This window comes from Chiloscyllium plagiosum, unplaced genomic scaffold, assembly GCF_037043375.1.
Source record: "Chiloscyllium plagiosum isolate Xiang-an unplaced genomic scaffold, Cpla_swu_hap1 HiC_scaffold_39, whole genome shotgun sequence".
Taxonomy (NCBI): domain Eukaryota; kingdom Metazoa; phylum Chordata; class Chondrichthyes; order Orectolobiformes; family Hemiscylliidae; genus Chiloscyllium; species Chiloscyllium plagiosum.
This window is the reverse complement of record NW_028270177.1, coordinates 19,696,838-19,717,631: the sequence shown is the minus strand read 5'-3', so window position 1 is coordinate 19,717,631 and position 20,794 is coordinate 19,696,838. Positions and strand designations below refer to the sequence as shown.

At 41.8% G+C, this 20,794-nt stretch overlaps 1 protein-coding gene across 2 annotated transcripts; it reads left to right on the top strand.

Annotated features, from left to right (window-relative positions):
• Window positions 1–948: 948 nt before the first annotated feature.
• Window positions 949–16,688, top strand: onecut1 (one cut homeobox 1). 2 transcript variants are annotated; one of them, XM_087981471.1, is made up of 3 exons: window positions 949–2,202; window positions 2,908–2,998; window positions 9,848–16,688. In XM_087981471.1, exons 1-3 carry the CDS (start codon window positions 1,074–1,076, stop codon window positions 10,068–10,070), a joined length of 1,443 nt encoding a protein of 480 aa, XP_087837597.1. In that variant the 5' UTR covers window positions 949–1,073; the 3' UTR covers window positions 10,071–16,688. The 2 variants fall into 2 exon arrangements, with proteins under 2 accessions (XP_087837597.1, XP_043533334.1); XM_043677399.2 differs by lacking the exon at window positions 2,908–2,998.
• The last annotated feature ends 4,106 nt before the right edge of the window (window positions 16,689–20,794 follow it).

Genomic DNA, 20,794 nt, shown 5'->3' with positions numbered 1-20,794 from the left:
GAAGCGAACCACCTTGCAAAGAGGCGACTGTAAAATTTGGATTTGGTCTCTCAAAGCCTGCCTTGTCTTTTCCTGTCAAAACGATCAATTTCGGGCGGGTTTGAACCAATAGCTGATGTGCGGCTGAAATTTCTAAATAAGTCAGGTCGCAGATAAAGAGGCAACCGAAGTGAACAATAGGAAACGAGTGTGAGAGGTTTGTACAGTTAGAGGCTCTATTTTGAATTGAATAGAGGTATGTGTTGTGTGTGAGGGGTGGGGGGTAGAGGAGGGGAGGGAGCAAGTGTTTTGGAGTGGGATGTAGGGAAGCAAAAAGAGAAAACAGGGCAGTATAAACCTCAAATTCAGGGGTAGGTTGCAATATATACTCTATGCCTGTGTGCGATTATTGGACATCTATCCAGCTCTGAGATTTCTTTGCTCTCTTTCTCTGTTGACATGGGGAAACCCGGAAGTGAATGGCCCGTTGTGATTGGTCGCCTGACGTCAGGGCGGTGCGCAGAGGGTGAGTGCGCAGGCTCTGGGCGGGAGGGGGGATGGGGAGGTGGGGAAGGGGATGTGCTCGGGGAGAAGGGAGGAGGAGGGGGAGGTGGGGAGGGGGATGGGACAGAGAGAAGCTGCAGCCGGAACGGCGGTGGCGGCTGGGGCCAGAGACAAGGGGGAGGGAGGGAGGGGGGGGGGGGTATTGGGAGAGAGACAGAGAGAGAGAGAGTGAGTGGAGCAAACACACAAACACACACAGGGAGGACATGGCTGCAGAGACGGCGAGGGACAGCAGCGAGCTCGGACCGAGGCTGCTCCTGCTTTGAGTGGGGGGGGGGGAGGGAGGGAGGGAGGGGGGGGGGGTAAGAGAGAAAAGGGGAGAAATTGAGGCTTCTATCTATCTATCTATCATCTATCTATCTATATATATATATATGAAGTTGGGGGGGGGAACAATAGATAAAATTGGGAGTGAGTGAATAAATGAGTGAATGAATTCCGTGCGAAGGTGCAACTCTGAGCATCGCTGCGTGTGGAGATGAGGCAGCGCCACGCCAGATAGATGGTCGGCGGAGCCGCTTCGGCGAGACATGAACGCTCAGCTGTCGATGGAGAACCTGGGCGAGTTACAGGGGGTGCCCCATGACCAGTCGGTGCCAGCGGGAGAGTTGATGAGCAGCCCGAGCCCCCACAGCCGGCCGCTCGGCCACCGCGGCTTGCCTCCGTCCGCCCGCTCGCTGGTCTCCAGTATGGCTTCGATCCTGGACGGAGATTACCACCGGGGCTCGGAGCACGGCCTGGCCGCCGCTCTGCACCCGACCATGACCATGGCTTGCGAGACCTCGCCGCCCGGCATGAGCATGAGCAGCACTTACACCACGCTGACCCCTCTGCAGCCGCTGCCTCCTATCTCCACCGTCTCGGACAAGTTCCCCCACCACCATCATCACCACCATCACCATCACCATCACCACCAGCAGCAGCAGCACCAACACCAACACCAACAGCAGCAGCAGCAGAGGCTGCCCAGTAACCTCAGCGGCAGCTTCACCCTGATGCGGGACGACCGCGGCTTGTCCACCCTCAACAGCCTCTACAGCCACTACCACAAAGAGATGCCAGGCCCCAGCATCTCGCCCCTGACCAACGGCCTGGGCACCTTGCACAGCAGCCAGCACGGCCTGGCACCGTACGCCCACAGCGGGGCCCTGGGCACCGACAAGCTGCTGGCCACCCCGAACGGCTTCGAGGCCGCTCCGCCCGCCATGCTAGCCCGCGGCGAGCAGCACCTGAGCCCCCCGGGCGTGGGCATGGTGCCCCTCAACGGCCTGCACCCTCACCCTCACCCCCACCCTCACCCTCCTCACGTCCACCCGCACGCCCAGGGCGCCGGGCAGCAGGGGCTGGGCACCGGGCGCCTGGCGGAGCAGGGCTCGGCGGGTGGCACCGGCGGCCCCCCGGCCTCTCAGAGCTCGCAGCTGGAGGAGATCAACACCAAGGAGATCGCGCAGAGGATCACCACCGAGCTCAAGCGCTACAGCATCCCACAGGCGATCTTCGCGCAGAGGGTGCTGTGTCGCTCACAGGGCACCCTGTCAGACCTGCTGAGAAACCCGAAACCCTGGAGTAAACTCAAATCCGGGCGCGAAACCTTCCGGCGCATGTGGAAGTGGCTGCAGGAGCCGGAATTCCAGCGGATGTCGGCTCTGAGGTTAGCAGGTAAGGGAGCTACTGCTTGTGTTTGTGGGAGGTGAGAGAGAGAGAGAGTGTCACTGAGTGGGAGTACAGTGATACAGAAACCCTCCTGGTGACCCGCCAGCGTTCTGCTCCAGTAGCAACAGCCCTCAATAGCAAACCTGGCTGATCGGGTGTGCTTTGGGAGTGTGGGGGCAGTTCCCCCTTCTCTTTCCAAGCTTTCAGTTCAGAGGAGAGAACAGCTCCCAGGTTTCTGACCTCCGCTTTGGAGAGCGCCCGGTGGGGAAATAGAAGCCGGTCCTCACCAATGTCTCCTTAGTTTGGCGACTCGGTGACAGTCCTAACAAGCGGCTGCACCTTATCCTTCCCCGCTATAGGGGTGTCAGTCCAACATGGTATCAAAACCTTGCTTTAATGTAATCCGTGTGTGTGTGTGTGTGTGGTTTTATACTCGAGAATTTAAGTAGTTAATCGTTGTTTACATAGATTCAAGGCTGTAAGAGGCATAGAATTAATTTAGTGTTTCGAGTCCCGCGGTTGTATGAAGCGTTAGCTCTGAGACCAAATTCTCTGCAGAGAGGGTGAAAAAGAAATCGAGGCGCCTGGTTACTTTTTGGTAAATTTGGGATGATGTTGTGCCGAGTGAGCCAAGCTTGGGTTGGTTCCCTTGGTGCGGCCCTGTGTGAAGCTTTGTTAATTAACTGATAGGTCTCCATTAATTTTTCCCAGGAGGACGAAAGACAGTCAGTCAGTCAGTCAGTCAGTCCGAACCGGAGTCAGGAGCAGTGATCCATTTCACAACAGCCTCTGACGTGCACTTGTGAGCATTTTTTTTTAATCCAAGGTTTGCAAGTGCACAAAGAAAAAAGCTGTTTTCATTATTTTGTGTTTGTCCGTCCTGTGTGTGTAATTTGTGTGTGCGTGTGAAGGAATACGGTTCTCTGCAATAGGACAGAAGAAGCATGTGTTACTCTCCTGGTCCCGGCTGTAGCAGAAACTTGGCTCGGGGTTTCAAATGCCAGACAGCGCGTTAACATTTTAATTCCCTAATTTATGAGCGAAAGGATTAAAGTATTACAAAAAAAAATTGCAGTTTTACCTCCCGCATTTGGAAAATAATGTGCCAAGCTCATAAAAATTCAACAACATACTGACAAATGTTGGGCTACTGTACAAAACCGAAAGCAGCGTTCGACTAGGAAGTCATTTCAGACCAGGATAGCGAACTCCACACAGCAAAAGGGCAAACCTAACCCATATGTGCATTTATTTATAAACTGACCTATTTTAAGCTCCTCGTGTCCTATAATTAAAATCCAAATCCAATCGCTCTAAGAGCATGCGTACGGTTGAGTAAATAGCTCGCCAAGAAATCTCCATCGAACGATTGATAACATTCGCGTTGTTCGATTTTTAGACGCTGCCTTGAGTGTATTTTTACGACAATTTTGTCGACCTCAGCCTCCATTTATTTGCATGGATCAATACTGGAAACAACCACTTGAATTAGAATATGTTGTCGAGTCTTATGGGTGTTATCTGAAGGTAAACGCTGCCAAGGAAGGCCGGCTGATGTTAGAACAGGTCACGTCTACATTTCAATAGAAATGCCCACTTTACTGATTTGTTTTGCTAATCGCCTCTTTAACCACAGAGCCTTTCTGTTTACCTTATTAATATGCATTTCTTCCTGTTCGCCCTGGCCTTCACAGGAGCTTGTTATGTCGTTGCAATATTCCCAGACATTACAATTCTTTTTGTGTGTCCATTAAGTAGTAAATGTTTACGTTTGATCGTTATATTTATCGCCGCTAAACTCAACAACCTGATGGAAAGGCAACCAATTGTGTCCTAACCTGTGATATATTACTCAGTCAATTCATTCATTATTTTACACGGAGAAACACAAGTGGGCCTTTAAATGGACGTTGACACCAAATGCTTGTCTGAATTTATGATCTATATTTATCTATCATAACCGCGTTTCTACGGACGTGGTTTTAAGAAAATACAGATCAAAATTTGCCATCAAAATGTGCTTGAACAATCCATGTTAACAAAAAACCCAGCAGAGAAATAATAAATTATTTGTTGTATCCAAGTGCTTATTAATTTGGACGCCTTATTGTTATGTTTTGAGAACTGGCGATATTTATTAGCCGAATCCCTCAAACTGACTGTGAAACAGTTGCTAACCGGGAATGATATCCCTTTTTTTTATTCCAGCCTCACCTGAACAGCAGTCGGTTTCATTGCTTTGTATAAGGGCTCTTATTCATTTTTAAAAAGAGAGAGAAGCGTCCTTCTGTGAAGGCGCTGAAACAATTTTATGGCTAAGTGAAATGTGTTATTCATACGGTCCCCTTCTTGCTTTGTCCGCCCACCCTCTGGTGTTTGCCTCTTCGCGCGGCACCTTTGGGAATTCCTAGCCCCGAGATTACATTGAACCGCCCGCAAACAGTCTAAAAATTGGTAGTTACATGTAAGGAATATTGAGGTCTTGACACTTCCTGTACTGTCTTCAAATCCAGGCACAGGACACTAATTGCAATTCTGACCTCGCTAGCCTCCATTTTTTGTTCTTTCTTCGTCATATTTCAAACCCAGACTTAGCCCCATTTTATCCACGCTTTGAAAAAAATCTCAGTGCAGGACTTTTTAAAGTTAGATTTTATTTAGTTTCGTAAATAAATAGAAAAAAAGTGGGTAGCAGTTAGTATCAATACCTGACTTTATATTGGCACAGTAACTGACGGAATTAATGCTTTTCAACAACTACATCTCCTTCTGGTCATATTGAAAAATATCCCATTGTAAAAACAGAAGCTAGCATCAAGTTTCGAGGCGACTGGCAAGCAACTAGAACGGCCCATTCGGGGGAGACTGGGCACATGTTGGCTTCTGCCCCTGGAACAACAGTTTTATCTCTACAAAGTGCAGCGTAGACCGGCCAAGATCAAATGTCTTCTCTAAACTGCATCAAAACATGCCGAGTAATTCGAGTCCAGCCATATAACCTTGTCTTCAGAACTGAATCCCTATGAAATGTCAAATGAGTTTTGTTTAAGACCTGCCATTGCTTGTGATGGAGTATTTGCAGTAGTTTTGCTTTGGTCGGGGCCGTTTTCGTGGTCGCTTGGCTTTCAAAATGCTGCAATGGTTTTTAGAAACTCCTGCAGTGTAGGGTTTTATCATAACTGCTAGCCGCACTGGTTATTACTAACAATATTGGCAGACATATTAATTCAATCCAAATAAACATGGTTTCATCAATCCTACTGGTTGGTACGTTTGCAGCCAAACTGAAAGCACTTAGTCGTATTTTTCCATGGAACTGAGTCGGGTCTGTTGCGCGTGGATATTCGGGATTCTGTTGAAATAGTGATAAACTGTATAGACGAAAATCTGTTTGGTGTCAGTTTAAATAGCAACTACTTTAACTAAATTACGCCAAGAGGCCTCTGTATGTAAATGAGCTTTTCAATCAGTATTTGAATATATTAGCACGTCAGTGCTCCCGTTCCGACCCAATAAACAGTGACGTGCAGAAAATAATCAGCCGGGTTTCAGGGGTGATGTGCAGTTTGAGACTCAATTTATAAATTTTGTTTATTTACGAAAACAGAGGACAACGATGCCAGGCGATTACAGCCAATTGTGGCTTTTGGCAATTCCTGCTCATTTACTAAATCGCTCATTCCAAACAAAGATTTGTAAACACGAACAGAGACTATGCAAGTGCAGGTGTGAACTGGTGTACGTTTCAGCCACTTTGAATTGACCACATTTTTTGATGTAAATTGTGTTACGATGGGTTTATTGGTGCAGCTGAAACGTTGAGTGTATACAGTATACTTGTTTCGGGACTGTAAAAATTGATACATTATACATTTAGTGGTTTTTCTCCCCTCTGATTTGCACAGCAACCACTACCTAACAGCATCTATAAGGCTGTTGTGCATCAGCAGACGGGCGAGTGTACATCATTGGTGTGTAAAATGCATTATTTTGAATTCCTTCTGGAATTCTATTAGACAATAGCAAAACGCAGGCCACACGACAATTGCACCCGCTACATATTTACTGCCAAATTTAAGTTGTGAAGCAAGTTATTTTTACAAAGTTGCATATAATTTGCTGAGGCTTTTGTTTGATGTATCTGGTGCGTTGCTTAGAAACCTGAAACGTTAAATCACTTCAAGCATATCTTCCACGGGGCATGATGTTTCCAGAATTTAGGATTTTTTTGGCGGGTGGGAATAAGGTCTCTTCTGATTAATTATTTTAATCAAAGTCCTGAGCCAGATTCGCCTATCCACAAATGAAGAGACTCCTGTTTCTACACTCGCACCGAAACCCACTTCAGCCAACTCCCAGACAGTGGGAGAGTTGTCTTTGTGTGATAGAACAAACACATTTTAACGGGAAGCATTTTGGGGGATTCTAATAAACTTTTAGTCACACATGAAAACATTAGCTCCCACTGTTTGCTTGTTTGCTTTCTGATGATAAGAGACACGATACGAGTTCTGGAATATTTTAAGCTAAATAGCTGAACTCTGGGAAAGTTCTACACCTGTGACATTTCCTGATTTTTGCTTGTCAGTGTCCTTGTAACCTCATTGATTTATAACTAGCTAATACCCTGCCACATTTGTTTTCTGTTAATGTTTGGCTAAACTGAAGGCGTTTACAAGCATTTAAATAATGTTACTGATACTGCGGCAGCAACATAATCTCCACTTTAAAGATCATTATAACAATTTTAAAATGTGGCATAATTTTGAAAACGGTTTATTCTATAGTTTATTCTACCTGCAAGATTAAGTCTATAACAATTTTAAAATGTGGCATAATTTTGAAAACGGTTTATTCTATAGTTTATTCTACCTGCAAGATTAAGTCTATGTGTAGAAATTAATCCTTTAAATGGAGATTTTCACCGGCGTTTGCAGTGCACAATAGTTTTTCCAACAAAGATTCACAGCCAAACCGTTGATTTCAGAGTAGAATTATAGCCTACTGTTGGTTCATTCTCCAGCCATTTGTGCAACCGTTGTTGTTTCGATTAGGTTTCAGTAAATAATTAAAATCACCACTGATAGCCTTTTTGCACTTGCGAAGATGACGACGATTGTAATTAATAGGTAAATGATGAAGTTTAAAGTGTTATCTGCCTATATCTAATTCGAGCGAAGTGATTGATTTGGGTCAAATGACGTAGAAGCAATTAGAGAGAGGCAAATGACCGAGCTTCGAGCTTTTCAGTGGGAGCTTTGCAGCGTCTATACAATCTCTCCCATTTCACCTTGGTCGGTGTGACCAAAGATTCCCAGCGGAAATATTCCCAACAAACATTTCGATCATTTTTTTTCGCATAAAGTATTGCATGTTCAGATGAGATCTACCTTTCACTGCCATGTTGCTAGCTTTCTATAAAAGGGAGCAATATTTTAGTTGGATTTTGAATGTAATTAAACACAAGTGTTCACTCGATAAGAAGACAAAGTGCTATCAAACCTCATGTTGAAACCTTCTAATAGTGGATCTCAAAATCATCTCATTACAGTGTCTTATTAGTTTATCCAAAGAGAGCAAGTTACAAATATGAATAGGTAGTGTGTGCGCTTTATTTTTCCCTCTTTTTGGTCTTAAATGAGTGTAATACTGATTGTTCTGATCCGTCAGTCCTCCACAACGAAAACGTGGCGGTGTAGAGGATTTATTGCAGCGTGCCTACATGTTCCGTCCGCCCCTGAAACTAATTCATACAATAAGACCAAATGAGTTATTGGTGCAGGGTTTTCGAATCGCCGCTATGTTCCAAAGGACCACTACGCCATCTAATGGATGGATTTGTGGTTTCAATTCCCGACGTCATGAACTGGAATAAATATTTATTGATACAAACACTTACGTCTCCAGCAGCAGGCAGTGAGGTGAAGCTCACGCAATTTAATGCAAAGGGTAAACACTGAAGCTTGACTGTAGTCTCGCGGTATTGGGCGCCGCCGCGCTGTTGTTTGACCCTCAAAGGTTTAATCCGGTTGAAGTTTGTCAAACAGAGATAAATGCAACTTTTTAATGAAGATTTCAACCAGCTCTGCTTTGAAAACCGCAAATTTGCTTGGATTAGGGATTAATCGGAAAATTGTTTTTAACTTTAAAAGGCATCCAATGGAGTGTGGCAGTTTATAGTGTAAATGATGCCTAAATAAAAAGGTGCTTCTGTTGCAGCGCTGGTCAAGTATAACGTGCGGGCAGCGTTCAGGACCTCGGACAGCTCCACCCGGAGGTTCAAACTTTCCGCTTACCAAAAAAATTGCTTGAAATTCGCATCCTTTTTAAAAGCAGCAATTTTAAGTTATGCAGTTCCGGTGCATATCCCTGTATTTCCCTTCGTTATTTCTTGACAGATGTCATTCGACAGTTTTCTCTACCTGAAGCAGCAGGTTAGGTTCTTGTCTTGTAGAGTGTGTCTCTCACCTCCTGACACTGTTACCCTCCTGCTGAAGCCTCTTCCGGCGGTTAGTTGTACCTCGTTTTCATATGGTAGCCATTAACAGCTGATTCCTGTGACCAAGCACGGCGCATGTTAAAAAGTATTAGCGGCTACAAGCAAGACTGAATTCTAACCAAAATTCCAGCAAATCGAAACAAAAATCTCCATTGTGCTGCTGGGCCACCCACCTGTTCGTGCGGGTTGAGCGTTTAAGATATTTGTTTCGTGTTGTATATGTAAAAGGGACTCAAGATGAAGGCATGTTGGTACAAGATTGTTTAACCCATCAGCAGGAACTGTCAAACAATTTCACTTAGTTTGATAATAGGTTTTTCAGAAGTCAATCTATATTTACAGTTTACAATTGTGCATATCGAGTTAATTGAGACCGTTTTAATATATGGTTCATTTTTCAACGCAGTCACTGAACGTTTCTTCGGTGGCAATGATACCGAGTCCAAGGAGTTTACTCCTTCCGATTGAATCAAATGCCTTCTGGCATTGGTTTATTTGCTTTTGATCATGCAATGTATCCGATTGGGAGACAAAATGATGCCATGTACAGGGTATCCTAAACTAGAAACGTTGATCGAGGGAGTAATGGATCGAAAGGGGCCTGAAAATATAAACTTGGACTCAGAGACAAATGGGGTCGACAATTTTAGCAAAACGGGGTGTTGGGGGTGGGGAGTGAATCAAAATGAATTGGATTCCCCCAATGGCTGCTTCATAACCCTAATCCTGCTAATCGAAAGGCGCCTGTCCAAAAAATGTTGTTGAAACCTCCTTGTTTATAAAATACTAAACAATTTCTTATAGTGGAGTACTTCGATCTTGCCGGTGTGGAAGTTTATTCCTATATTTACGCTTCGCAATAATGGTCTCTTTTACTGACGACTTCCGTTTAGTCAGTTCCCCCGCTCAGAGCCAATTGGTTACATTTGAAACTGTTGTCAGTAATCGAACCGAAATTGACAAATAGCTCCTCGAGGAAGGAATTTCCGATCGTTAAGTGACTAATTGCGATCTTATTTGAAAACTAAGGCTTGAATGATGCAACTCGATAGTGCTTAGATCATTACATCTGTTTCTGACTATGAAACTGTCTGATCTGTCCTGCCGCGTTGTAAGTGGCTCATCGATTCATTTTACGTCTTTGCCTTGCAGCCTGCAAGAGAAAAGAGCAGGAGCACGGAAAAGAGCGGGGCGCTGCGCCCAAAAAGCCTCGGCTGGTCTTCACAGACGTTCAGCGCAGAACTCTACACGCAATATTCAAGGAAAACAAGCGTCCGTCCAAAGAATTGCAAATAACCATTTCCCAGCAACTGGGCTTGGAGCTGAGCACCGTCAGCAACTTCTTTATGAACGCACGTCGGAGGAGTTTGGATAAGTGGCAGGATGACGGCAGCACCAACTCAGTCAACTCATCTTCCTCATCGAGCACTTGTACCAAAGCATGAAGGAGACCCCGGACTAAACCTCGGTGGAATAGCTTTAAAATAATTGACCAGGACCTCCAGATAGCAGGTTTAATTATCGAACTCAAAGACAATATAATATTTATATGTCCAACGAAACCAAAGACTTAATTGACCTGCATTAGGACTCCGTTCTGCAACACTTTATTATGACTTTTGCAAAAAAAAAACAAAGCCGCTGGTCGTACACCTTCTGCATCATTCAACGTGTGTGACTGTAAGTTGTTGGGAGCATCGTCATGTTGTTATGAAAAGAACGTTACTCCAACCATTGACCCATTTCATTTCAGCGGAAATACCATGAAGGTGTATGTTGTTAAAAGTACAGTGTACGTGTCAGTGGCCAGAGACTTCAAATGGGGCTGGTCTGCAGGTTGTGCTCAGGCATAACGCTACAATTGTGGAGTCGTCTGTGTTCATTTTGGAATGTGATTGGATTCAAGCTCTTTTGCTGTTTGAACACGGAAGCTCCGATTTTGGGGGCATACTGTTCAACGCTCTGAGAGCTGTTCTGTCACCTCACACTAGTGCATCTTCCTTGTTCCATGGGCGAAGCAAATGCAACAGCTCAAGGCCAAAAAAAAATGTTTTAACACTAAACTCAGTGTCATAGAAGTGAGTTATGTTGGATAACAAAGACTAGGGTAAATGACAGCGAGATTTCGCAAGAAGCACAAGTATTAATTTTATTGGGAATCTACAAAGAAATCTACCATTTCGTTTTATTTTCTATTCGAATGTATTTTGCACACACTAAATTAATGATGTCGCATTGCATTTCAAACAGTCTTTTAAAAGTATAAATCAAAAACCTGACAGGAATGTAAGGATCACTTCACTTAGGAATCATTGTACCCCTGTTCCTTGTTATCCAATTCGCTAGACAGAAAAGGAAACGTGTTTAAGAAGGGTGTGATTTTCGAATTGACTCTCTATTGTCAAACACGTTAATGGACATGAATACTCCACTGACCACACTATTACAACACATTAATTGATACAATCACAGGTCTTTTTTTCTGATATATCTACCACGTATGTTCTGATCCAAATTCGGAAGCAACAATTATATCAAATTCGCCTAAATTTGAATCTATATGAAAGTATTCAATTTAAGATCAAGATGTGGCTGCTGTTATTCATTTTACTGCGTGTCTGTCCGGGGCCAAGACCCTTAATTCCCGCCTGATAAACCAATAGGTAACTCCAATGTTTCTAGGGGGAAAAAGTCAACCAGAAAAACGAAGCGCAATTCTAAAATTAGGATAAAAGAAACTTACATATTCAAAAGAAACTGGATTGTTGGAGAAGATAGCAAGTAGCACAGGAAATGTAACTTCTTATTAAATGCACACACTCTCCCCCATTCCCCACCTTATCAACCAATCGATTACACATCACTGTCCTGCATGGATCTGGGAAGTATAACACAGGGAAGTCTGTACAATGAAAGAACCGTTTTTTTTTAAAATCCAATTTCCTTTCCCCCCAAAGGTAACAGCAAAGCTATCGAACAGTCTTGATGCGCCAATTAAAATGGAGGCACTTTACTGGTCAAATACTGCGAACGTTTAACTGTTGTTTTGTGATTCAGGTTAGTTTTCCAAAGTGAAACAGCACAGAGATCAAACTCTGTGGCGTACAGGTCTGGGATGCTGAACAAGATAGTTTCAGGTTGCAAGTCAAGGTGTACCTTGACAAAATGCAACTGTTCAGTCACCCGGTTGCAGTTACCTATCACCCTTTGTGCTTTAAAAAATCATATATAGACTCTGCTAAAAACCAAAGATAACTTTTTTATTCAGGAACATTGCACTTGTGTTACAAGTCGGCGAGCTACAGTGGAAAGGCAGCCATTTTGTACCCCAGCCAATTATTTTCGTATCCACCTTCAGGATACTCTCGTTATGAACTCGCTCTGCCTTCAACTGAACAGGGCCATGGGTGCAAACTTTAGCTTTCATGGGGGCGTATGGCGTGACACACCAATAGTAACATGTTGATTATAAACGGGATGGACGAAATTATTTAAACACCTGCACAAACAGTTCGAAGCAGGTTCGCCCAGGGACACTTGGCAACTCAATCTCAGGTCGAGAAGAGCATGGTTTGATTTGCCTTAACAAGCCTGCCGCTGTTGTTAATGTTATAGCGCGGCCCTTTCATTGGCATGGCATTTATTACAGCTTGTCAAAATAAATGACATCTGTCTTGCATAAATGACAGGGATTGACTCGTCAACAATGGTGACTGTGGTCACTTCAAGTTAAAGAATCAAGAGTAAGTTCAACCATTTGCTTACCTCAAGCTTAACACGCAAGCGAAACCCCAAAGTACAAGCTCACCTTCAACATTAGTTTGTTTCACAAACACCAATTCTAAAAACTAATGGGGATTAGAAAATGTATATTCCAAAGAATCAAGAACGAACTGGATATAATTGAAGTGATCAACTGGGTGGGGAGGAGGTGGAGCACAACTAGTGGCCTAAAGGAAATATTATAATTGGTGCATTGAAAGAAATGCCCCTCTCTCTCATTGTCAGAAGGGAAAGAATCATAATGTTTTTACATGTTTTAATTACTGCCACTTAGTCTGAAATCATACCGTTTGACCGTGTTCAGCAGGCGTCCCTGTATTGAAAAAAAATATGAAAGCATATTTCATTTTTGAAAGACTGAGATTAGCACCGTTAGGAAATATATAGGAATTCCCAGGTAGTTTTAATGTTATTTTGTGTACCTGATTAATCTCCCCATCCTCATTCCCGGAACATTAAGGGATAATTGAGTGTAAATTTCCTCGATTTCATACAATTCTCTGGAGTGACATTTTCCACTGTTAACTTCGTTCAAGTCTTTTAGTTTTTTTTTTCAAAAAAATCTTCTTGGCCCATACGCCCCACCCCAACTTTCCCTTCTACAGCCACCAAAGGAAACTGTGTAAAGTTTTAACAATAAGAGAAAGAAACAGCCCCCGGAACAAGGAGAATGTACTAGTGATTTTTCAAAGGTGACATTTAGCCAGGTGCGTTCATACGCAGGAGGCCATTGCGATGGATAATAATTCGGATTTTAACAATATTCTGGCCTTGTGTTTTCTTGTGGTGTGGTTAGCTTTAAGATACATTTGGTAATCATTTACTAGTATTAAGACAAAGAAGCAAAGGTAAAATAGCTGCTTCCACGTGTAAAAATGTGTAAAGATCTACTATTTATAGTGTGAACCAAAGACGCTACCTCACTCGATTCCCATTCGTGATTTTAATCACAGTGATGATACCAAAGAATACCAAAGATTTTTCTTGCACGGCCTTCGTGAGTGGGTTACTCGGCGTTCCTTAAACCCTCAACTGTCACTCAGTGTGAAGTTTTCTTCATTTAAAAAAAAAGCTATAGGCAAACATATTGCAAAACTTGTAAAATCATAGGACGAGTGCCTTGCTTAAACCAAAGTGTGAAACCGCTGTTGACCTCTTCTCACCTTACTCTTGAATACCTCAGCCTCTCGAAAGGCCACTATTAAAAAAAAAATGGAATAACTCTTCACCGTGGTGCTTTGCAGTGCAACCATGCAATGAAACTTTCTTTGATACCAAAGGATATTTCCACTTTTTTGCTGACAACCAAAGCTCTTTTTTGCGTCCTGGAGTATTCACACAACGCAGGCCGTGCATTCTTTACCAATTTCTCAAGATACCTCATAGTAATGAATCTTTAGGGTTATGTTGTATAGAGAGTCTATGTGATAAGGCAGAACTTAATAGTTTGATAATTGTTAACGTTACTTCAAAGCTTTATAATTATTTATTTTGTAGATTTGGCAGAACTCTGATGCGCTCGAGGAAGAAGTATTTTGAAGATTGAGGGGGGGGGGGGGTTGTATAAGGTTGGTAGCAGTGGTTGTGGGAGGAAACCTGACTTTTCTTTTGAAATTAAACTGGGCCTTTGTGTTAAATTAAAAGTAGTCTTTTTACAGTGTAAGCCATCCTCTGCTATGGTGTGTGTCAGTATTCCTTGCAAGAAAAAAAATGGTTCATGTGTTGTGATTTTCTTTTGATCAGTCTGATGTAGAGTTTCTCGAATCTTGTATTCATTTATGCAACTGTATCTGTTGAAATGATGTATCTGGTAGTAGGTTTCTAAAACAACCAAAGCTTTCTGATACAATCTGCAGGCAAAGAGTTCTGTTGTCATGTTGAGATAACTGCTGATGAAGAAGAAATGCTGTATGACTGCAGAGCCTAACATCTTCCCGAGATCTCTTTAGCAGTCACTTCGTGTGTTTCAAACACTGTCAGATGCCAAACAAATTAACATGCCAAAAGAAAAACAACTTCATCACTTAGAAGGCTCGTAAACTATATTTAAAGTCTCTTTTTTTTGTTGTTTCTTTATTAAAAAAAATATATATGCCAAGGAAGGGTGTTTTTCGAGAATAAAATACGTCCAAAGAATTTTAAATCTGTTTAACGTTTTAAAACGCAGGAGTTTGTGAACCGTTACCTTTATAAATTTGGCATTCGCACGGGCATAGGAAGTAGAGGGCGTGTAAACTGTACAGACAAACTAACTTGATGATGGAAACTCTCTCCACGTCATGTTCATGCTGCTGCTGGAGGGAAGTATGGTGAACGAAGGTGATTCACAGCGGACTATAAACTTCGAAATCTCCTGGGGTGGGTGGTGGGAGGTGGTGGGGAGTGGGTCCCTGAACTGTTGTTAAATGCTTGTAGGGCGAGCATTGTTCGTACATCGCCGACCCAGTCCACATGAAAAGGGTAATATCCGACCTTAGTGGTAATTCTATTTTTAGTTCAGTTTTTTTTGACAGCGTGGTTTATATATTTGTAATAAATATTTATTTGATGCACTTATCAGCAATTTTAAATGTGTATTTGCATGTTTCTTATTACTTCCTCCCCACCCCTCAGCAGTCCTTAGTTTTCGGAAGCAAGCTGTATAACTAGCACATACTTTAGACAAAGGCCAGCCTTTCTTCCCTGGTTAATGTGCAAACATTTGTGGTGCCATGATCCCGTTCCTCTCTGTGAGACAGAAATCCGGGTTCAAATCTCACTTCAACAAAACCAAGAACTGCGGATGCTGGAAATCTGAAACGAAAATTTAAAAAGTGCTGGAGAAACTCTGCAGGTCTGGTAACATATGTGCAGAGAGAAACACAGTTGAGATTTCGTGTCCAGTGACCCAGAAGATTCTGAAGAACAGTCACTGAACCCGAAACGTTCATTCTGTTTCTCTCTCTCTCCATAGAGGCTGACAGACCTGCTGAGTTTCTCCAGTACTTTCTGTTTTTATTTTTTCCCAGCCTTACTTGGTTTGCTACATGTAAGGAACAAGTTGATTAGAAACCGTTTTTTTAATTTCACTTGTGGTGTTGGCACATTGGGGTATTTTGTTGATATCTTTTCTTTCATTTTAAGAAGTTCTTTGAATGATTCTGTCAAACAAGGTGGTTGGATGTTACCTTTTTATTTGTCCACAAATTTTCCAAGGCACCATTTTACATCAATAATGAACTCGAAACCATGTGGCTAGTGATTTCTATATCCCAAACTCCAACCGTGCAATATGCAGCGCAATGTTAAACTGCACTAATAAAGTAGGCTGTAGGATATTGCAAAACACATTATTGGAATTAAATAAACCATGGTGTGTAACTGAGGTGGTATAACGTGAGTTTAATGATCAAATGTTGAAATGGATATGCATTGGTTCATCAATAGGAAGAACATATTCCAAATAGTATTGGAACACGCATTGCCATCGTGAAACAACAAGTGTGGGTGCATTTACGACTGGATTTAGACAGGGTCTTTCGTGTTCAAGGAAATCAACCGTACATTCTCTCATCAATAGTACACACTTTCAGGTTTATTATTGCTTAATTCGAGAAAGGTTAGTTGCACAGCATTTTTGCACTTCCACTTTCAAGTTAGATTGCCTTGGAGTTAATACCTAAAAGAGAGCGCCTAAGACAATCAACAGGTGGAGGGGTGCATAGATAATAGCATATCTTCCAAGAGCCAGAGGGAGTTCTTCCATAGCAATTAAATCAGAAAAGCTTAAAAAAAAACGTTTTGATAAAAGTCAACTTGCTGACATTTTGCAAATTAGAAAGCGGCAGTAGTTTATGCGTTTGCATCTGCATTTCCAAATAAGTGATTATTGTATATGATTACGGTTTATTGCTGATATTTTGTCAATCTTTCTCTTAGTCAAGCGCTTCTTATGTATTTTTGTGTGTAGCTGCGAGTGTAATGCAATAGGCATTATTCTGGCTTGTTTCTAGGTATCTTTCCTGTACTGCGTTAAGACTTTTTCTTTTAGTTTTTGAAGCTTTGCTGATGTTCTCACTATCCGCCGTGCAATATCATCTGCTGTGTTTGCTAAGCAAAAAAAGCAAGTGATGATGTCATTATGCTTTTTCAGTGTTAAAATGTTTCAGCGTTTATGTAGTCACAAAATGTAGTAAAATAAACTGTTGGATTTTCCAGCACTTTAAATGTAGATGGTTTTTTTTGTCTTTTCTGTCTCGTCCTGTAACTGCCTGTTGCAGTTAGCGTCCACAGTTAGGAGCACTCAGGGCCTTATATCAAGAGCTGGTGGGTTCGGATCTCACTCTGGAGCGTTGAGCCCAACATCGAGACTGACAATTAGGTGCAATCCTGCAGGAGTGCTGTGTGCTCGCTGATTATTACATTCTCTACATGTAAACACTTCAAACTTATTTCATTGGCTCTAATGTTCCTTGTGATGAAGTGAAAGGTGCTACATAAATGCATTCAACTATTTTAATTAGATAATTACACTAATAATTAATTTTGTCCAAGCTTGAAATTCTGCTTAAATTTTGTCTGTTTAACACTTCGGAGACAATTCCTTTGCTATCTTGGTGCAGTATTGATTCATTGGTTAAACTGAATGAAATCTTCCATTAATAGACGTGAAGAATTTTACAGAAAGACATTCAGGAAGGGACTTTGTATGGTATACCATATTCCAAGGAAAGACCCTACATTTTTTTGAAGAGGAAAAATTGAAGAATTTAGGAATGTATTTAAGTGATCATCATTTGTCACTTCTAATTAGAGTTAGAGCTTATCTGCCATCAAATGTTCAATCTTCAAACCTTATAAATTTCGGCACAAAAGGTGCAATTGGTCCAGTGATCTTGTACCAATGTCATTTCCACATTAAAGCAATCTACATTATTCGCTTTTTCTCCATAGCCTTTTGTATTTCACCTCATCAATTGTTTATCTAATGCCCTTTGGAATGTCATGACTGGCAGCTTCAAAGGCCACTTGCAGTAATGCAAGCCACATACTTATTTAGTGTACAATATCATGTGCCATTACAAGAGGTTACTTTGAGCTAGCAAATTTGGAATTCCATAACACCTTATTACTCTAAAATTGAGCTGTTCTGAGTAACATATGAGTTATAATGTACTGGTGGGTATTACCTCACTACAATTAAAAGAAATAGGCAAAAGCCACAAATAATTAGGGGATTGGGAAGAGGCAAAAGGTCTTGCAATGTAAAAAATCAGTCAAAGCACAGAAATCTGATGCAGGATGATACCAGCAGCAGCTTTGAAACATTGTCAGATAGTGTGCTGCATTAAACTGCCTGCCTGCCCATGTTTCCATCAAAACACAGAAAGCAGAGCTCAGCTGTGGAGCCTACAGCTACTGTTGGATGTTTTAAAATTAGCGCACAGTCCTATCAGTTTCATTTCTATGATGATTAGGAACTTCGAGCTCTGCTTTAATATTAACTTGTCAAATTTTAGTTTGGCTTTGATTATGACTTCTCATTGCAACAATACAAAATCAACAGCTGCTTTGCATGTTTAACTGACAATTACACTGTTCATGTGGTGATGCCATGTAAAAATAACATTGTGCAAATGTCAGATAAGGCATGCAGTTCTATTCTGAAATATCTATTAGGCTAAAGAATAGGTGGTACTACTCAAACCAGGATGATCAATAACATAAAGCCACCACTCAAATCTAAAGACAGATTTATTAATTAGACTTTGTGGTGTAACAATCAACAATACAGTGCTTGAAATGACATTTGTTATTATAAAAGAGAGGAAACTGACAATTATTTAACCATTTTTCCTTCTTATGTTATTTAGTTGCCATTCGGTTTACTTTCCTTCAATTTAATATCTTCTTAACTCGATGATCATTATGCCTCCTTTCACTCCATGTTTGCTCATGATGGTGAATTCTGGAAGCTAATTTAAATGTATTTCACAAGCAGATTGAATCTTGGATCTGCTTGTGGATACTGAAATAGTTGCTGCGGCCCAGGCACCCACAGGAGAGTAGTTTAATTTTGCCCAGCATAAATGGTTCTCTTTAGTGTCCTCACATTTCCAGGTGATTTTGTTTTTATTGTATAAGTTGAGGGACACTTGAAAAATAGGATATTTCTCAACTTGGCACCCCGTGTTGGCATCACCCAATCCCAAATCTGGCAGGCAGAGAGTGAAAGTTCTTCCATTCTGTCTCCACAGTGGACCTTAATCCTACAACGTTAAACAGCCCCCTTCATGAAAATATTTACTTCATCTATCTACAGCAACCATCCTATGGTTTCGCCAAGTGAAATTGCTGGGGCCATTTTGTCCCAAGTTATGGTCTGTTTTGTGTTATGTGTTTCTGGCCACTAAGAAGTGCATTGAGAACATCATGCAGTGCATTTTCCCCTGACACAGACATGTTCTTCCTATCAATCAGAGGCAAATTGTGACTGTATATCCAGAGAATGTAAGAATAGTATTTAAAATCATTGACCAACAGCCACAATTGCTTAATTTTCTATAATCCTTGGTAGGGAGATTTTGCCGTTTAATATCAAAATCTCTAAAATGCCATTTTTGAACAAACGTTTACAGCCATGGGTTTTATTTGATTTGATTTATTGTGATCATGTGTACCTAAGTACAATCTGCTTGTGAAATACATTTAAATTAGCTTCCAGAATTCACCATCATGAGCAAACATGGAGTGAAAGGAGGCATAATGATCATTGGGTTAAGAAGATATTAAATTGAAGGAAAGTAAACCGAATGGCAACTAAATAACATAAGAAGGAAAAATGGTTAAATAATTGTCAGTTTCCTCTCTTTTATAATAACAAATGTCATTTCAAGCACTGTATTGTTGGTTGTTACAACACAAAGTCTAATTAATAAATCTGTTTGCAAGCAGTACATAGTAAGCAAGGACATACAGAGTAATGCATAGGAGGTGCGTGAAGCAAGATCAACGTTACTTGAAGTGAGAGAGTCCATTCCTCACTCTAATAACAGCAGGGAAGAACCTGTTGGTACCTGTGTCCAAGCTTCTGGATGTTCTTCCTGATGGAAGAGGCTGTAGATGAGCATTACTGGGATGCGAAGGGTCTTTAATAATGTTGGCATCCTTTCTGCAGCAACAAGGAGTGTAAATGGAGTCCATAGTTAGAAGTTTCGGGCATGAGCCCTGAAGAAGGGCTCATGCCCAAAACGTCGATTCTCCTGCTCCTTGGATGCTGCCTGACCTGCTGCACTTTTCCAGCAACACATTTTCAGCTCTGATCTCCAGCATCTGCAGACCTCACTTTCTCCATAGTTAGAAGGTTGGCTTCCGTGACGGTCTGGTTTATGCTTAAAACTTCTGTAGTATCTTATGGTCCTGGGAACAGCAGTTGCCATTCCAGGCTGTTATGCACCCGGATAGTATGCTTTCTTTGGTGCATCTGTCAAAGTTGATAAGGGACCTTATGGACATGACAAATTCCCTAAGCCACCTGAGTTGTTGTGCCTTCTTGACCATCACATCTACATGAGAAATCCAGGACAGGTTGTCAGTTATCATCACTTCTAGGAACTTGACGCTCTCAACCTCTGCTCCGTTGATGTAGATGGGGGCATATCCTCCTCCTTTCTTTCTGAAGTCAGTGATCAGTTCTTTTCTTTTGAGAGAGATGTTGTTATCATTGCACCATGACACCAAGCCATTGATCTCCTTTCTATATTCTGACTCATCGTTATTTGATATCCGTCCTACTATGGTGATGCTGTCAGCAAACCTGCAATTGGGATTTGTTCAGAATTTGGCTACACAGTCATGGGTGTACAGGGAGTACAGGAGGGGGCTGAGAACGCATACTTGGGAGGCTCCCGGGTTGACACGTCAATGTGTTTAATTTTAAAATGGTGTGCCTTTTTTTTGGAACAGTTCTGTTAGATCTTTCATCCATGAGAACTTCACAACAAATGACATACTTGATGTTTTGAAATATGAAGTGTTTGTACAAAATCTTGACATTGTCAAACTTGAATTGTTTTTATTTATTGCTATTTAGAATAATACCAGAGATGCTGGAGATACTCAGTTGGTTGGTCAGCTCCTGTGGGAAACAGTAAGATGGGGTCAACATTTTAAGTTGCTGACCCTTTATCAGAATCAATTGGGCACTGATCTGTAATATTAACCCAAACTTATATTTATCATGGACTTGCATTTTTAAAAAAAAGTCTTATTTTGTTTTTTGTCACTTCAGAATTCCAGAACCCATGTTGTTTTAATTTTTGTTTTTCATTTGACATA

What these genes read in the sequence shown, in the direction of transcription:
- onecut1 (XM_087981471.1), top strand. Translation starts at nt 1,074, where the DNA reads ATGAACGCTCAGCTGTCGATGGAGAACCTGGGCGAGTTACAGGGGGTG. An exon ending in GTCGGCTCTGAGGTTAGCAG is followed by an intron (nt 2,203 to 2,907) that starts GTAAGGGAGCTA and finishes AATTTTTCCCAG; the next exon opens with GAGGACGAAAGACAGTCAGT. An exon ending in ACAGCCTCTGACGTGCACTT is followed by an intron (nt 2,999 to 9,847) that starts GTGAGCATTTTT and finishes TTTGCCTTGCAG; the next exon opens with CCTGCAAGAGAAAAGAGCAG.